The sequence below is a fragment of the Pongo pygmaeus genome, chromosome 1 (genome assembly GCF_028885625.2).
Source record: "Pongo pygmaeus isolate AG05252 chromosome 1, NHGRI_mPonPyg2-v2.0_pri, whole genome shotgun sequence".
In the NCBI taxonomy this organism is placed as follows: domain Eukaryota; kingdom Metazoa; phylum Chordata; class Mammalia; order Primates; family Hominidae; genus Pongo; species Pongo pygmaeus.
In genome coordinates this window covers 42,587,151-42,602,597 of record NC_072373.2, presented here as the reverse complement: position 1 = coordinate 42,602,597, position 15,447 = coordinate 42,587,151, and the positions used below count along the sequence as shown (strand labels likewise).

The window sequence follows — 15,447 nt, the reverse complement described above, 5'->3', positions numbered from 1 at the left end:
GGATGGTTACCAGAGGCTGAGAAGAGTAGTAGGGGGTTTGGGGGGAAGCGGGGATGGTTAATGGGTAAAAAAAAAAAAATAGAATGAATGGGACCTGGTGTTTGATGACCCAACAAGGTGACTATAGTCAGTAGTAATTTGTTTGTACATTTTAGAATAACTAGAAGAGTATAACTGGACTGTTTGTAACATGGGAGATAAGTGCTTGAGGGGACGAATGCCCCATTTTTTATGATGCGGTTGTCACACATTGTATGTCTGTATCAAGTCATCTCATGTGCCCCATAAATATATACACCTGCTGTGTACTCACAAAAATTAAAAATTTTAATAAATGTTGATTGTCCTATTTAATGATTCTCAACTTTCCGATTTTATTTCCCATGTAACAGTGTTGTTTTAGGAGAGTTTTACTTGTACATGTATTTATTTATTTATAACTAGCAAGTATGAAGGCAAGAGACTCTGGCCCAGAGCAGCTGTACTTTCCTCTAGGTCTGCATCTCCAGATGGCTCTCTGCCGTGTCCTGGCAATGGCTCTTGTAGTTTCTGCATGGCCAACCAGGCTCCAGGTAGCCTTCCTGGTTCTCCCTGCTACTCAGGTACCCCTCCTGCAGGCTGGTCCAGTGCTCTATTCTTCCCCTGTCACAGTACTCATCAGTGTAGGACTCTTCTCTTGACTCTATCCGGACCCCTGCTTTGTTCAGCACTGATTGTCATGCCTAGAACAACCGTTGGCTCATAAGATGCACTCAATACTCCCCATGCAGCCATGAGCAATGCCTGACTGTGGGTGGCAGGGCAAAGCAATTATTCCTGGATGTAGGTCCATAGCAGGAGTCAGCATATCACATTTGGCCAAGGACTTTGGGAGAGGATAAATTCTTAAAAAGTTGCTATGAGCTCAAGTTACATTGGTTTTTTTGTTTATTTTTGTTTCTTAAGTAGCAGGTGAGACAAGGAATTCCAGGGATAGAGTGTTCTTTTTTTTTTTGAAATGTAGTCTCACTCTGTGGACCAGGGTGGAGTGCAGTGGTGTGATCTTGGCTCACTGAAAGCTCCACCTCCCAGGTTCAAGTGATTCTCCTGCCTCAGCCTCCCGAGTAGCTGGGATTACAGGTGTGCACCACCACACCTGGCTAATTTTTGTATTTTTTTAGTAGAGACGGGGTTTCACCATGTTGGCCAGGCTGATCTCGAACTCCTTCTGACCTCAGGTGATCTGCCTGCCTTGGCACCTCAAAGTGCTGGGATTACAGGTGTGAGCCACAGCACTCGGCCCGAGATAGAGCATTCTCTAGAGCAGCAGTCTCCAACATTTTTGGCACCAGCGACTGGTTTTGTGGAAGACAATTTTTCCACCAGGTCAAGGGTGGGGAAGGCGGACGGTTTTGGCCTAGATCATCAGGCATTAGTTAGATTCTCATAAGGAGTGCAAGCTAGATCCCTCACATGCGTTGTTCACTGGAGTTCACATCCTATGAGAATCTAATGCCACCGCTGATCTGACAGAAGGTAGAGCTCAGGCAGTAATGCTTGCTGGCCTGCAGCTCACCTCCAACTGTGGCCTGGTTCCTAACAGGCCACCAACCGGTACTGGTCCATGGCCTGGGGGTTGGGGACCCCTGCTCTAGAGCATTCTAGAGACATCTATATACTTGGCATTCTGTTACTGAAAGACATTCAATTAGTTCAGTTTCAGAGCTCTGCCACAGAACCACCTTCAGCGAAGATTCAAGTGCTGTAAATGAGGCTGGATCCAGCACCAGGTCCCACGGAAGGACCATCATGGGAGTGGGAGTGGGTTCAGAATCTAGCTTTCATATCAGGAGATAAGTATGACTCAGCACACTCCGGTCTGGATGCCTCTGCTGAACACTTCCCTAGACACTGTAAGAGTACTCTGTCCCTCAATTTCCTTATTTGGAAAATGAAGAGAATAAGCACACATACTTCATGGGGTTGCATGAGAATTAAAGGAACTAGTATTTCATGAAGTCCATAGTGCTTGGCACACAGTAAGTGCTACAAACAAACAACAAAAGAGCCCATGGTCACCTTCTAGTGCATCTTAACTCTACCCCCAGCACAGGCTTAACTTCCCAAGAACTGCAGGGCTTCCCCCAGGACAGAAAGCAGTCTTCCTCTTGCTCCTTCCTCTCTACCTCCACTCCTAGTTGTGTTCCTTGGGACCCAGAATGGTTTTCCAGTTCTTGACAAGTCAGAGATATCTCAGTATCCATTTCCTGTCTCCAGATTCTGAGCTTCCGAGGGTACAGCTACTTTGTGAATGGCTGCACTCAGTATATAAAAGTTCATTGAATGAATGAATGCATGCATGAAGCAAAGGTGGAGCCCACTTAAAGGAAGCCTGTGGCTTTGTCATTGGTTTCGGAACTTCTCAGCCTTCCTTTTATCCTCCACTTGGATCCTCTGCCTCTGTTCCATGTCCTTGGTTTCTAGCTCCATGGCAAAGGAGTCAGTTTTCTGTCTGTCCTTCTTGCCTTTCATTTCTCTTTCACCTCTGATTATTGTCCTATGGTCCTTAACTTCACATCCTGAAGCCTAAAGATTAGTGTCTCCACTCAACTCCTTGGCTGGCCAGGGCTCTGGGTGTCTTGCTAACTGGGGCCCTTCTCACCTAGGAGTGGTGCAGTCCCAAGCCTGCAGGCTAGAGGGCATCATCTGTTCCGACAAGGTCAGTAGTGGCAGAAGCATCACCTTCTCACTTGGGCCAGAGGTTCTCAGCTTTTTCAGACCAGCCGCCCTATGAGTGGGGAGAAAGAACTCAAGACTTCACCTCTTCTTCCTCACCTCCTCAATGGCTCCAAAATGTCCCTCACACCTCGCTTAAGAAGAGCAAGGTGTAAGTCTAGATGAGGTACCCCTGAGGCAGAGTGCAGGCAGGGTCCTTTCGGTACCACTAGGTGGCTGGAAGTGGTGTCTAATGTGAAAGTTATTGGATAGTAGAAAGCTCAGTCTCTCTGCAGGAAACCAGTGAACGAAAAAGTACTTTGAAGGCCAGAGTTTGAGACCAGCCTGGGCAAAATAGCGAGACACCACAGCTACAAAAATAAAAAATTAGCCAGGCATGGTGGTGAATGCCTGTAGTCCTAGCTACTAAGGAGGCTAAGATGTGAGGGTTGCTTAAACCCAGGAGTTTGAGGTTACAGTGAGCTATGACTATACCACTGCACTCCAGCCTGGATGACAAAGCAAGACCCTGTCTCTATATGTCTCTCTAAAAAAAAAAAGGTGCTTTGAATTTGAAATTAGGGAAACACATCAGTAAGCAAGTCAGTTGACCTATTATGATGTATGATGTTGGTCTAGATTCTGAGTGGGTTACCAAAGGAAAATAGTCACTGATTCTTAGAACATCTCAGAGTGTAGTTTCTCAAGTTCTTGCTCACAGTTCATTGCAATTCTGCCGTTTTTTTCAACTTTCTTCAATACCTGCTCCTGAACCCCGCCCAGCATCCACGGGTCACCATACCTCAGGTACGGGAGGTAGAAGTGCTCTCTGGCCTCAGGAATTTTGTTCCATTTTTCCTTACTGGAAGGGGTAAGGGTTCTTCTGACCCTACCACATTCTCCATCCTCAAAGCTCACAAACCCATTAGTCTGTCAATGGGTTTGTGACATATTAACCCTTGCTCAAACCAGACTTTCTCTAAGAAATCTCGGATACCCTCCTTGTCCCTCAGAAGCAATCTCAGTGCCTTTCTCCTCTCCTCACCCAAATGCGTATTATGAACGTAGACTCTGAATTTTTTAGGAATGTCCTGATAACAAAAATCCTTCCCATCATCCCCTTTATGTTGCCTCATTTTTCTCAGACTGTGTGTCACAACTGGGGAGTTGTGGTCACCATGCCCACAGGTATTACAGCAAGGCCTCTTAACCTTTTGTGTGCCGTGAATTCCTTTGGCATGCCAGTGAAGCTTATGAACTCAGAATAATACTTCTAAATGCATAAAGTAAAAGAAATAGGGTTATAAAGGAAAGCGGTAGTAGTAAAATATAGCTATCAAAATGTGGAAATGACAAATAGGTAATATATATGTGCTTCTTTATTAATGCATTAATGCATGATCTAGCAGTAGGCCTACAAACTGCTGACATTTCTAAGTAGTAATGAATATAAGTGATATTTTGAGATACCTGAAACCACTGTAATGTGATACAAAAATATTTGTGATTTCCATCAGTGGCAAAGTCATTGGTACTGCTAATACTATTGTGGTTTGTATTTGTTGCCTATCCTTATAATTGAAGAAAATGCTGAATTTCAATTAGGGGTTAGCAAAAAGAAAAGGCATAGTGTCTTCCCATCTACCTTCTCCCAAGTTAAGAACTCCTGCATTAGAGGGTCTGTTGCCTTCATGATGCTATGAGGTCCCATGGAGAGGGATCCCAAGAGACCACATCTTTTCCATTTTGGTAGCCCTTGAGTCAATCCAGCTCAGTGCTCACACATGGGAGACTCTCTGTGCTTGTTTGTGAAATTAAAAGGAAAAGAACTGTCTGGGTGTGGTGGCTCACACCTGTAATCCCAGGACTTTGGGAGGCTGAGGCAGGTGGATCGCTTGAGCCTAGGAGTTTGAGACCAGCCTGGGCAACACGGTCAAACCTTGTCTCTACTAAAAACACAAAAATCAGCCAGGCATGGTGGCGTGCACCTGTAATCCCAGCTACTTGGGAGGCTGAGTCATGAGAATTGCTTAAACCCAAGAGGTGGCGGTTGCAGTGAGCAGAGATCACGCCACTGCACTCCAGCCTGGGTGACAGAGTGAGACTCGGTCTCAAAAAATAAATTAATAAAATCAAATAAAAGGGAAAGAACTGGTACATCCCTGCTCTCTCAGGTGAAGAAACTGTTAAGTCAAGTCCTTGTCTGGATTTTTGTTCCCAACTCCAATTCCAGAGGAGGAAATAAATGCCCAGTGTCTCTTGCTCTGCAGGCATGGGGCAGGAGGAATTAACCAACTTTGGGGATCCAGCTATGTCAGAAGAAGTCTCAGAGAAAGCCTGGAAACAAGTTGAGCTGGTTAAACAGAGCATGATGAAAAAATGCAGGAAAGGGAAATGATGTCACTCATGCTGGCAGCTTTGAGGACAAGGAACCGAAAATGTACGCTTCTGATAGTCAGCTACCCCGCCTATTCCACCCTGCTGTCTCCCAGGAAGGTAGCTGGAACTGCAAGTGGGGCAAAGCTCCCAGCACTACCAGCCAGTGGCAACGGCCTTCACCTGCCCACCTTTTGAACTGAGGTTTTTCCTCCAGCAGAACCGAAGGCCCATGTGCTTCCCTGCAAAGTGATGCAACTGGGCAGGAAGCTCAGATGTCAGCAACTGTGACGTCCTAGACAGGGAAAACCCTGCACTGCAAACTCAGGTCTTGCTTTGGAAAAAAAGGAGTGGCTGGATTTTCTTCTTGCTGTCTAGAAAATTGTTTCCTGCCCAAAAATGGCTTGGTTAGGAAGCTGAGTTTGTTTCTTAGGAAGGGATTCTCCTTCTCTTCCTTCTGCCCGGCTTACCTTTACAATGCCACTGGCACCGATTATAGCCTGACTCCCGGGTTTGGAACCTCACTTTCTCAAGCTGGCTTGATGTGCCCATGAAATGTACCCCTGGCTTCTCTAACACAGTTGCATCCCCCATCTGTTCCACTGGAGCACTAGCAAGGTGCCAAGCACTTGCTGCCCTTGAAGACCCCATGGTTCATGCACAGCTATTCCCACATCTCTCCCCCACTATAAGAGTCTTCAGTGGCCCTATGGCCTTAAGGCAGAAAAGTCAAGAATTACAGAATTAAGAAAGCCAAGTATAAAGGGGCTTAACAAATCATTTCATTTATTTTCCCATAATTTACAGATAAGGAAAGGAAGTTATTTTACCAAGACCACACAATGAGGTGAAGGTAAAGCTAGAGCTAGAACTTCAGTTTCTAGACTCCCAGATCAAATTCATATTCCTTGGTATGGTATTCTTGGTCACTGATATTATAGCCATATTTCCAATTTGATTCTCCACGGCTTCTCCCCATGAAACCGAGCTCCAGCCAAACAAATCTATTTGCCAGTCCTCAAGTACCTTTTGGGTTTTTCTGTCCTCTCATTTCTGTTTTGAGTGTCCTTTGTTCAACTTCGCCCTCCTCTCTATCCCTCCCTAACATCTCTGCTCATTTAAATTCTGCCTACCCTTCAAGGCTTAGCTCAAGCTCTCCTATGTGATAGTGCCCTCCTCTGTGCCCCTTAACTTTCTGTGCGCTCAGCAGTATTGATCTTGGTCCTCCAACAAGGCTGTAGGCAGGTAGTGGCCAGAGACCTGCCAGGGGCATCTCTGTAATCCTCACAGCATTCAGCACAGTGTCTTGCACATAGTAGGCATTTAATAAATATTTATTGAAAGAATGGCTTTTAAGATTTATCAGACACAAGGATGATAAAAATGATCTTATGTGTTTATAGGTTTATATAAATATGCATATATATATATATATATATTACTCCTGGGTGAGGCAGACAGATGATGTAGGTGTTATCTCCATTTTATTAATGAAACTCTGAATGCCCGAAAGGTGTAAAAACTAGACTTGGGTCACCCAAGTTCACCCTGAAAGTTGGTGAGAAAGTGAATATTAGGATTGGGTCTCCTGGCTCTCAGTCCTGTGTGATCTTCAGTGCTAATACCCTCTACACGGTTTCCACTGAAGACTCATTTCTTCTACCAGAATGATGAGATGGGAAAATCTTCCTTCTCAGTCTCATTTTTAAGGAAAGCTATTTACTATAGGAGTTTTTCACGTGTTAAGAGTGTCATGTAGTGGAATGAACACTTACTGAATACAACTTTGGGGTCTGCCTTTTACCAGTTGAATGACCTTGGGCAAGTTACTTCACCTGTCTGAACTATGGTTTCCACATGTATACAATGAAGGAATTAGACTTGTACTTAAAAATCACTTCTTGCTCTAACAGTCCAGGAGGAATAGTCTATCATCAGATAAGGAAATTCTTGCCATTGAGGTAGAATTCCTTAATTGAAAAAATGTGTGGGCCCTCCAGGACTTACTGGAGAAGATGTGTGTCAGGGGAGCCCCAGGGTCCCCTCATAGGTTAAATCATAGAGCTCAGGCTTTTGAACATAGCAGAAAGAAGGAACAGTGACAAATCAATATATTCATTCCATAGTCATCAAATGCTCACTGAGCACCTACTAGGAGCCTTTGGGTGTTGGGACAAAGAAGATGAACAAGGAGCTCTCAGGTTTGTGAGAGATAGAGACATGCAACTAAAAAATTGTAGTTGACTGTGATAAATACAAAAAGCAATATACAAGGCAAAGTTAAGGTGAAAAGGTGGGAGAAATCAGTTCCGCCTTGGGAAATGGGAGTGAAGAGACAGATTAGGGTGGGGCAGGGGAAGTTTTGCAGAGGAGATGAGGTAAGTTGGTATCTGTACAGAATGTGATGTGGAATGTGGTAAGTGAATTTTAAAAGAATAAAGTATTTTGAACTGGGTGTGGGATCATACCTGTAATCCCAACAATTTGGGAGGCTGAAGAGGGTGTATTGTTTGAGCCCAAGAGTTTGAGACCAGCCTAAGCAACATGGTGAAACCCCCATCTCTACAAAATATACAAAAAAATTAGCCAAATATGGTGGCATGCACCATAGTCCCAACTACTCGGGAGGCTGAGATGGGGGGACAACTTGAGCCCAGGAAATTTCAGTGAGCTGTGATTGTGTCACTGCGCTCCAGCCTGGGAGACAGAGAGGGACCCTGCCTTAAAAACAACTCAAAAAAAAAAAAAAAGGATAAAGTATTTTGAGATAGGAAAAGGGGAGACTTGATTATTAAACTAGAATTGGGAGGCCAAGATGGGCGGATCACGAGGTCAGGAGATTGAGACCATCCTGGCTAACGTGGTGAAACCCCATCTCTACTAAAAATACAAAAAAAAATTAGCTGGGCGGGGTGGTGGGCACCTGTAGTCCCAGCTACTTGGGAGGCTGAGGGAGGAGAATGGCATGAACCTGGGAGGTGGAGCTTGCAGTGAGCCGAGATCGCACCACTGCACTCCAGCCTGGGCGACAGAGTAAGACCTGTCTCAAAAAAAAAAAAAAAAAAAAAAAAAAAGATTTGGGATTGTGTGTGAATACTAAGTTTAATTAATCATTACACATAACTTAAAACAATGCAATTGGATTCTTCTTGGTTAATGAAAAGGAATTGACTGACATGACTGGCTTATACAAGCCTAGATTTACTGAAAATCTTGATTTTAACTATTCTCATCAGACCACACCTCGTGATTTTACTTTAATCACACTTATGTATGATCATGAGAAATGGTTGACTTGGCACCAATGATGGAAAAATAGGCATGAGCTTAAATAGTTTAAGAGATATTTAGATTAGATATTTGTACATATTTTCAACATTTATTAAGCATTACAATAAAAAGCCATGGTCTTTATTTTCAGGAAACTTTAAGAAGATATCAAAAGATGTTGAAAAGAACATTCTGATCCAAAAGGTAGAAACACAAAGAGTCATTGAATGTCAGAACAGGAAAAGACCTTACACACTGTTTAGTCTGTTTCTCTCATTTTACAGATTTGTAAACTGAGATCCAGAAAGGCACAATCATAAGCCAAAGTCATACTGTAATGTGGAGTCTTTGGACTTAAATATAAGACTTCAGAATTTTAGATATTTAATTTTTAATCAGTTGATAAAGAACATATGATAGTCTCTACCATCTTTATGATTTCCAAAGCGTTGTCTGTAATTCATCCCAGGTTCTTTGAATTTAATTTTGTCCGGGAGCATGGTCCTACATGATGGACTAGTCCCAGCCTAAAAAAATTTTCCAGTGTTATTAGGGAGAAAAGACCAAGTTCCATGAAACAGAGGACAACATTAGATGCTTTCACTGCCAAAGAAAAATCTGCTATTGGAAGTCAGAGAAGGGAGGGATTGGTATAGCCCAGAGTTGTTCAGGAATAAAGGATTTGGGTTTCGTCTTTAATGATGACTAGAGGGAAGGGTGGCCATGTTGGAGAGCAATGGTGGGGATAGCAAAGGCTGAGGAAAAACAGCAGGAATGAGCCCACAGTGTCTGGAGTTGCAGAGAAACTTGGTTAAGGGGAACTGGGTTTAGAGGAGAGAGCAGGAGAATCCCCCAGAATTCTCTTCCAGTTCAGTAACTCAGATCTTCCCTATCCTATCATTTTTACCAAGCAGGAAGGTGGAGCCAGAAGGAGGCACATCCTTTATCCACAGCTACAACCAGTAATCCCCTCAGGCAGTGCTTCTTCCAGGAGGAAGGTGTTGGGGTAATCCGCCCTGCAATTAAGCTGCTGTAGTGCTTGAGGAAGAACAATGCCACCAGAGAAATTCCAAGGGAGTTCCAGCCCTCACCTGCCTGAGCTCACTTCCTTCATATGACATGTATATATAGATACAAATAATTGGAAGCCTTTCAACTTGAAACAGGCTCCTGGGAGACCAGAAGCAGCAGCCCTTCCTGAGCTCAGGTAAGAGAACTTACCCTCTACTGACACTGCTCACATTGTTCTGAGGATCACCTACTTCTCCTAATCATTTACCCAGGTCTGTTCAAGGTCACATCTAAAGGACCTTTTTCCATGAGGACAACATCTCTTTGAGGACAAATAATCATCATGTTTATCTTTGTACTTCAGTACCTAGCACAACATTCAAGACAACGGGTGCTCATTAAATGCTCATCAGATTGTTAGCTCAGGACAACTAACATCAATCTCTACTTAAAACGAATTGATCACTTGCTCTGTGCTAAGTGTATAAATCATATATTGTTGTATTTAAATAATCAATTTAAAATCAAAACAGTTTCTGGGTTAAGTTTAATTATCACCATTTTGGGGTTAAGAAAATTAAACTCAGAGGTGAGTTGACTTGTCCAAGGTCACATAGAGGTAGGGTGGCCAACTCATTCCAGTTTACCTGTGGTTTTTCCAGTTTTAAAACTGAAATTTTCGTATTTCAGGAACCATCCCCTGCCCCCCAACCTCAGTCCTGGGTAAACTGGAATGACCCACATCAATGGAAATTAGTAAAGCAAGGATTTGTTTGGACCCAGTTCTCTTGTCTCCAAACCCAGAATCCTCTTTGATTCTTTTGGGTTTGGTTTGCTTTTTTCCTTTTCCTACATTTGACAGTATCTCGAGTGGTCACAAATGTAAAAAATGTCTAGCAAATTGCCTGGCATATAGGAAAAATTCAGTAAGTGATAATGATTATCAGTGCTGTGCCAAGCTATGGAGCCAGCCATATATATGTGGATGTGTGCATATATATATATATATACATATATATACATATATATGTATATGTACATATACATATATATACATATATATGTATATGTATATATACATATATATGTCTTTATAAATTTTATGTATGCTATTTCTTTCAAAAATATTAAAGTAGTTGGGAAAATTGAAAAATTAAAAAGTAGGTTTATTACAACTCATGACTTTAAGTTTAAATATTTTATTTCTGCCCCAAACAAAATTTATTATAATTTTACTGTCCTGGTTTTAAGGGAAGGAAACTCATCAATAATATTTTCATCATATGCTTTTGAGAAACAAAGTTAACCATTAAGAATGAAACATGAAAACATGTGAATAGCGGTACATAATTTTCCTTTTGCTTCAATATGGCTCAGCATGGCACTGTCGAATTTTGTCTTTATATAAAATTTTGATATTTTGTTCATCATAAGCTTTTTAATTCATTTTGATATTGCATTAAAATATTTTTATCTTGATGACTGAGGTTTTTTAGTGCTCCCTTAAATTTTGCACCCAAAATGAGTGCCTCAATTGTTTTACCCTAACCCCAGCCCATTATCATTTTATCTTAAAACTCAGCAAACACCCTAACCTGCTCTCTTACTGAGGAGCCTCACCCAAGAATAAATGAGTTCCGTCATTGCCTTTCTTCTCTGACTTTTGGGATCATTTGCTTGGTCTAGGACCTGAGTTGCAGGGCCAGGAAACGGTGTACTCTCGAATCCACCCAGGAGTGCCTGACTACAGTCGTCCTGCAGAGGGCGCTGTGGAGTCCCAGACACTTCAGTGTTAGGTGGAATCGGGCTGATTGCCCATCACGTCTTGCCTTTCCCTGGCAGTAGGCTTGTTATGAAATCATTGACTTTCTATTTGCCTCTGGGGCTTAAGCGAATCTGTTACCCTCAAATAACCTATCTGATCTCAGACAAATGCCAAACAGAGCTCAGTTTCTCTGCCCTGTGGGTGGCCATAAAATCCAGACAATTTCTCCCCAGGTGTTTTCGATGGCGCAGCCACAGCTTCTGTGAGATTCCATTTCTCCCCAGTTCCCCTGTGGGTCTGAGGGGACCAGAAGGGTGAGCTACGGCGGCTTTCTGGAAGGGGAGGCTATATGCGTCAATTCCCCAAAACAAGTTTTGACATTTCCCCTGAAATGTCATCCTCTATCTAGTCACTACAAATGCCTGCTGTTCCAGGCCTTACCTGCTGGGCACTAACGGCGGAGCCAGGACGGGGCCAGAATAAAGGAGCCACGACCTGTGGCACCAACTCGCACTCAGACTCTGAACTCAGACCTGAAAGCTTCTCTTCACGGGAGGCTCGGCAGTTTTTCTTAGTAAGTTGCGTGGATGGGCCATACTGTCTGAGGCCAGATAAGGCTGTTCTCTTCCCCTGCCCCCCCACCCCTCACCCCGTGGACACTTGGAGGAGGGGAAAATCAGTAAGTCATGCTCTCTTCTTTGAATTCCTAGCTCCTGTGGTCTCCAGATTTCAGGCCTAAGATGAAAGCCTCTAGTCTTGCCTTCAGCCTTCTCTCTGCTGCGTTTTATCTCCTATGGACTCCTTCCACTGGACTGAAGACACTCAATTTGGGAAGCTGTGTGATCGCCACAAACCTTCAGGAAATACGAAATGGATTTTCTGAGTTACGGGGCAGTGTGGTATGTAAGCGGGTATCTACCTCTCCTGAAAGCCTCTTCTCTTCCTTCCTTGTCCGTTTCTCTTTCCTGGCAGTCCTGGCAGTGTAATCATAAAAAGAGGCAGGCTGGGGACTCCTTACCCCGGGGATGTATTCCCAAGAAATAACTGTAGTTCAAATATGTAAAATGTTTTGGTAAAGGACACCTCCCACTAGTTCTTGGCAGGGAGTGGATGAGAAGTCTTGATATTGAAGACCCTGGCAGCAGTCGCTGACTCATCCTTGCTTGTTTTGTCTTCTTCTGTTTAGCAAGCCAAAGATGGAAACATTGACATCAGAATCTTAAGGAGGACTGAGTCTTTGCAAGACACAAAGGTATGTGCTTGGCCCAGACAAACTCTGGGAGGAGGAGTGGAGTGGGAGCATCTCCATCACCCTGGTCTTGTCTCTGCTCTCCCCTTTCCCCTCACCAATATAGCTGTGATTTTTTGCAGCCTGCGAATCGATGCTGCCTCCTGCGCCATTTGCTAAGACTCTATCTGGACAGAGTATTTAAAAACTACCAGACCCCTGACCATTATACTCTCCGGAAGATCAGCAGCCTCGCCAATTCCTTTCTTACCATCAAGAAGGACCTCCGGCTTTGTGTGAGTGTGGGTCTTGGGTGACAGGATGCATCTCAGCACACAGCTTCAATGGCTTAGCAACTAAACTCTCTTTCCTACCTCCATTTAATGGATGGAGAAACTGAGTCCAAAAGTTCTAATAATCTGTGTTGAGACATGTGACTAGGTAATAAGAACTCAGTTTTATTGGCTTTTCAGTATATGCTCTAGGCAAAAAGTACTTTGCAAAGTCTAAAGAACTATAAGGTGCTAACTATTTGATATTAATGATAACTCTGTTGTCTTTGAAATTATACTTTTTCTGTAGGTGAGGCATCCTACAGTATATTAGTGCATCCTCTGTCTAGGCAGTCAATTAGTAGACCATTGAGCTTGACCTCAGAATATAGTCTGAATAGGACCTAGGAATTCAATTCTTTTTTTTTTTTTTCTCATGGGGGCTCAAAGAGCTCTGGGATAGAGCTCCTAGACTACAGCTGGGGGTTGTGGGGAGGCCAGATGGGGTACAGGGATGGTAAATGCCTTCAGTACTGCCTGCCTGTTTCTAAAAAAGAAGTGATGAGTTCCATGTTTGAGCCTAAAAGGTGGCTTCCTCTCCTAGCTGATGATGAACTTAATGATTCCAAATGTGAGATCTGAAAGAGCTTTTCTATAGGAATAAGCATCCTCAGGGTTGTGGGTGAAAGAGTAGAATTTCTACCTGCTTCATGTCAATGGCAAGGGCAAAAAAATCAGAATCTGTAATATAATCTATTATTCTTTGGGTTCTTTTCAGCATGCCCACATGACATGCCATTGTGGGGAGGAAGCAATGAAGAAATACAGCCAGACTCTGAGTCACTTTGAAGAGGTATATGCAACTTTGGCATTGATTGGGATGGGTGTGTTTTAAGAACTGAGATCATAGGTGGGTGGGATGGATATTCACTGTTAGACATCCTGTAGGCTTCAGGTTCATAGCCCTCTGAAATCATGAGGACCAGCCCTTGCTTTAACCCAGGGGACACCCATCCGCTCTAGAGGAGTACCCTCTCTGGGTGATGCTCTGGAAATGGAAAGGGAATGGCCATGATTCCATCAAGTCACTACAGTGACATATGGATCTTTTAGCTGCACAAACCAGAGGCAATAGTTTTTCAATGTTCACACACTTGTACGTACCTTTGAAAACACTCACAATTTCACACACACACCCATGCCATTCAATTTCTCACCTTCACACCTTCTCATGTCTGCCAGGAAGGCCTGGAGTTCACTCCTCACTGACTAAATCCTACTCATCCTTTAAAGACTCAGCCTGGGCATCACTTTCAGGAAGGTGTTGACTCCTTCTCTCAGAGTTAGATGCCTCCCACATCATCTTGTAGGAATTTCATCCCTTTATTCACCACACTACATTTTAGTTGCCTGTTTTTGCCAGTCTCCTCACTCAACTGTGGATAGGGATTGTGCCATTCACCTTTTCATCCCTAACCATCAGCCAGGTGATTGGCACAATCAATATCTGTTCAACTGATGTGTGCACCATAGGCAACCCCTACACACACACACAGGCACACACACACACACACACACGTTTCTTAAAGAAAATAGCTTGATTACTTTGATCTCTGTGATTCAAGAGTCTTAAGTAGCAGTTTTGCTTCTGCTACTCCCTTGCACCTCAGTTTCTGTACATAAGACCAGGGTGATGAACTCAATGATTTCCTTTCCTTGTGTGATATCTTGAGATTCTATAACTTCTTTAAGTGCTTCATCTTGAGAAGAATGCTCTGCTCACAATTGTCAGCAGACCTATCCATAAAAGAGAGAATTAACCCTGAAGCAAATGTTGTCTCATGAGTTGCTAACCACATGGGTGTGTGTCTCTTTCAGCTGGAACCTCAGGCAGCAGTTGTGAAGGCTTTGGGGGAACTAGACATTCTTCTGCAATGGATGGAGGAGACAGAATAGGAGGAAAGTGATGATGCTGCTAAGAGTATTAGAGGTCAAGAGCTCCAGTCCTCAATACCTGCAGAGGCATGACCCCAAACCACCATCTCTTTACTGTAGTAGTCTAGTGCTGGTCACAGTGTATCTTATTTATGCATTACTTGTTTCCTTTCGTGATTGTCTTTATGCATCCCCAATCTTAATTGAGACCATACTTGTATAAGATCTTTGTAATATCTTTCTACTATTGGATATATTTATTAGTTAATATATTTATTTATTTTTTGCTATTTAATGTATTTATTTTTGTACTTGGACATGGGACTTTAAAAAAATTCACAGATTATATTTATAACCTGACTAGAGCAGGTGATGTATTTTTATACAGTAAAAAAAACCTTGTAAATTCCAGAAGAGTGGCTATGGGGGTTATTCATTTGTATTCAACTAAGGACATATTTACTCATTGCTGATGCTCTGTGAGATATTTGAAATTGAACAAATGACTACTTAGGATGGGTCGTGGAATAAGTTTTGATGTGGAATTGCACATCTACCTTACAATTACTGACCATCCCCAGTAGACTCCCCAGTCCCATAATTGTGTATCTTCCAGCCAGGAATCCTACACGGCCGGCATGTATTTCTACAAATAAAGTTCTCCTTGCATAACATCTGCTTGGAGTTTGCAAATGTTTCAAGGGCAGAGACCACGTTGAGGATAAGTTTGAATCTCATTTCACCCCAGGTCCTCTTGCTCCTTTGAGGAAGAAGATGTAGGAACCTGGACCTTCTCTCTCTTGCAGATTTCATCCTCAGCTCTATCTCCTAATTCATACTGCTCTGACCCCATGGCTGCCCACCTCTCAAAAGGACTGTGACAGAGTGAGGGGCTT

At 43.1% G+C, this 15,447-nt stretch overlaps 1 protein-coding gene across 1 annotated transcript; it reads left to right on the top strand.

The window, feature by feature from the left end:
• Positions 1-9,509: 9,509 nt before the first annotated feature.
• On the top strand, positions 9,510-15,225 carry IL20 (interleukin 20). The gene is made up of 7 exons (XM_054478795.1): positions 9,510-9,547; positions 11,526-11,690; positions 11,827-12,015; positions 12,303-12,368; positions 12,488-12,640; positions 13,395-13,469; positions 14,495-15,225. The coding sequence occupies exons 2-7, from the start codon at positions 11,535-11,537 to the stop codon at positions 14,570-14,572; spliced, it is 717 nt and encodes a 238-aa protein (XP_054334770.1). The 5' UTR covers positions 9,510-9,547; positions 11,526-11,534; the 3' UTR covers positions 14,573-15,225.
• Positions 15,226-15,447: the final 222 nt, after the last annotated feature.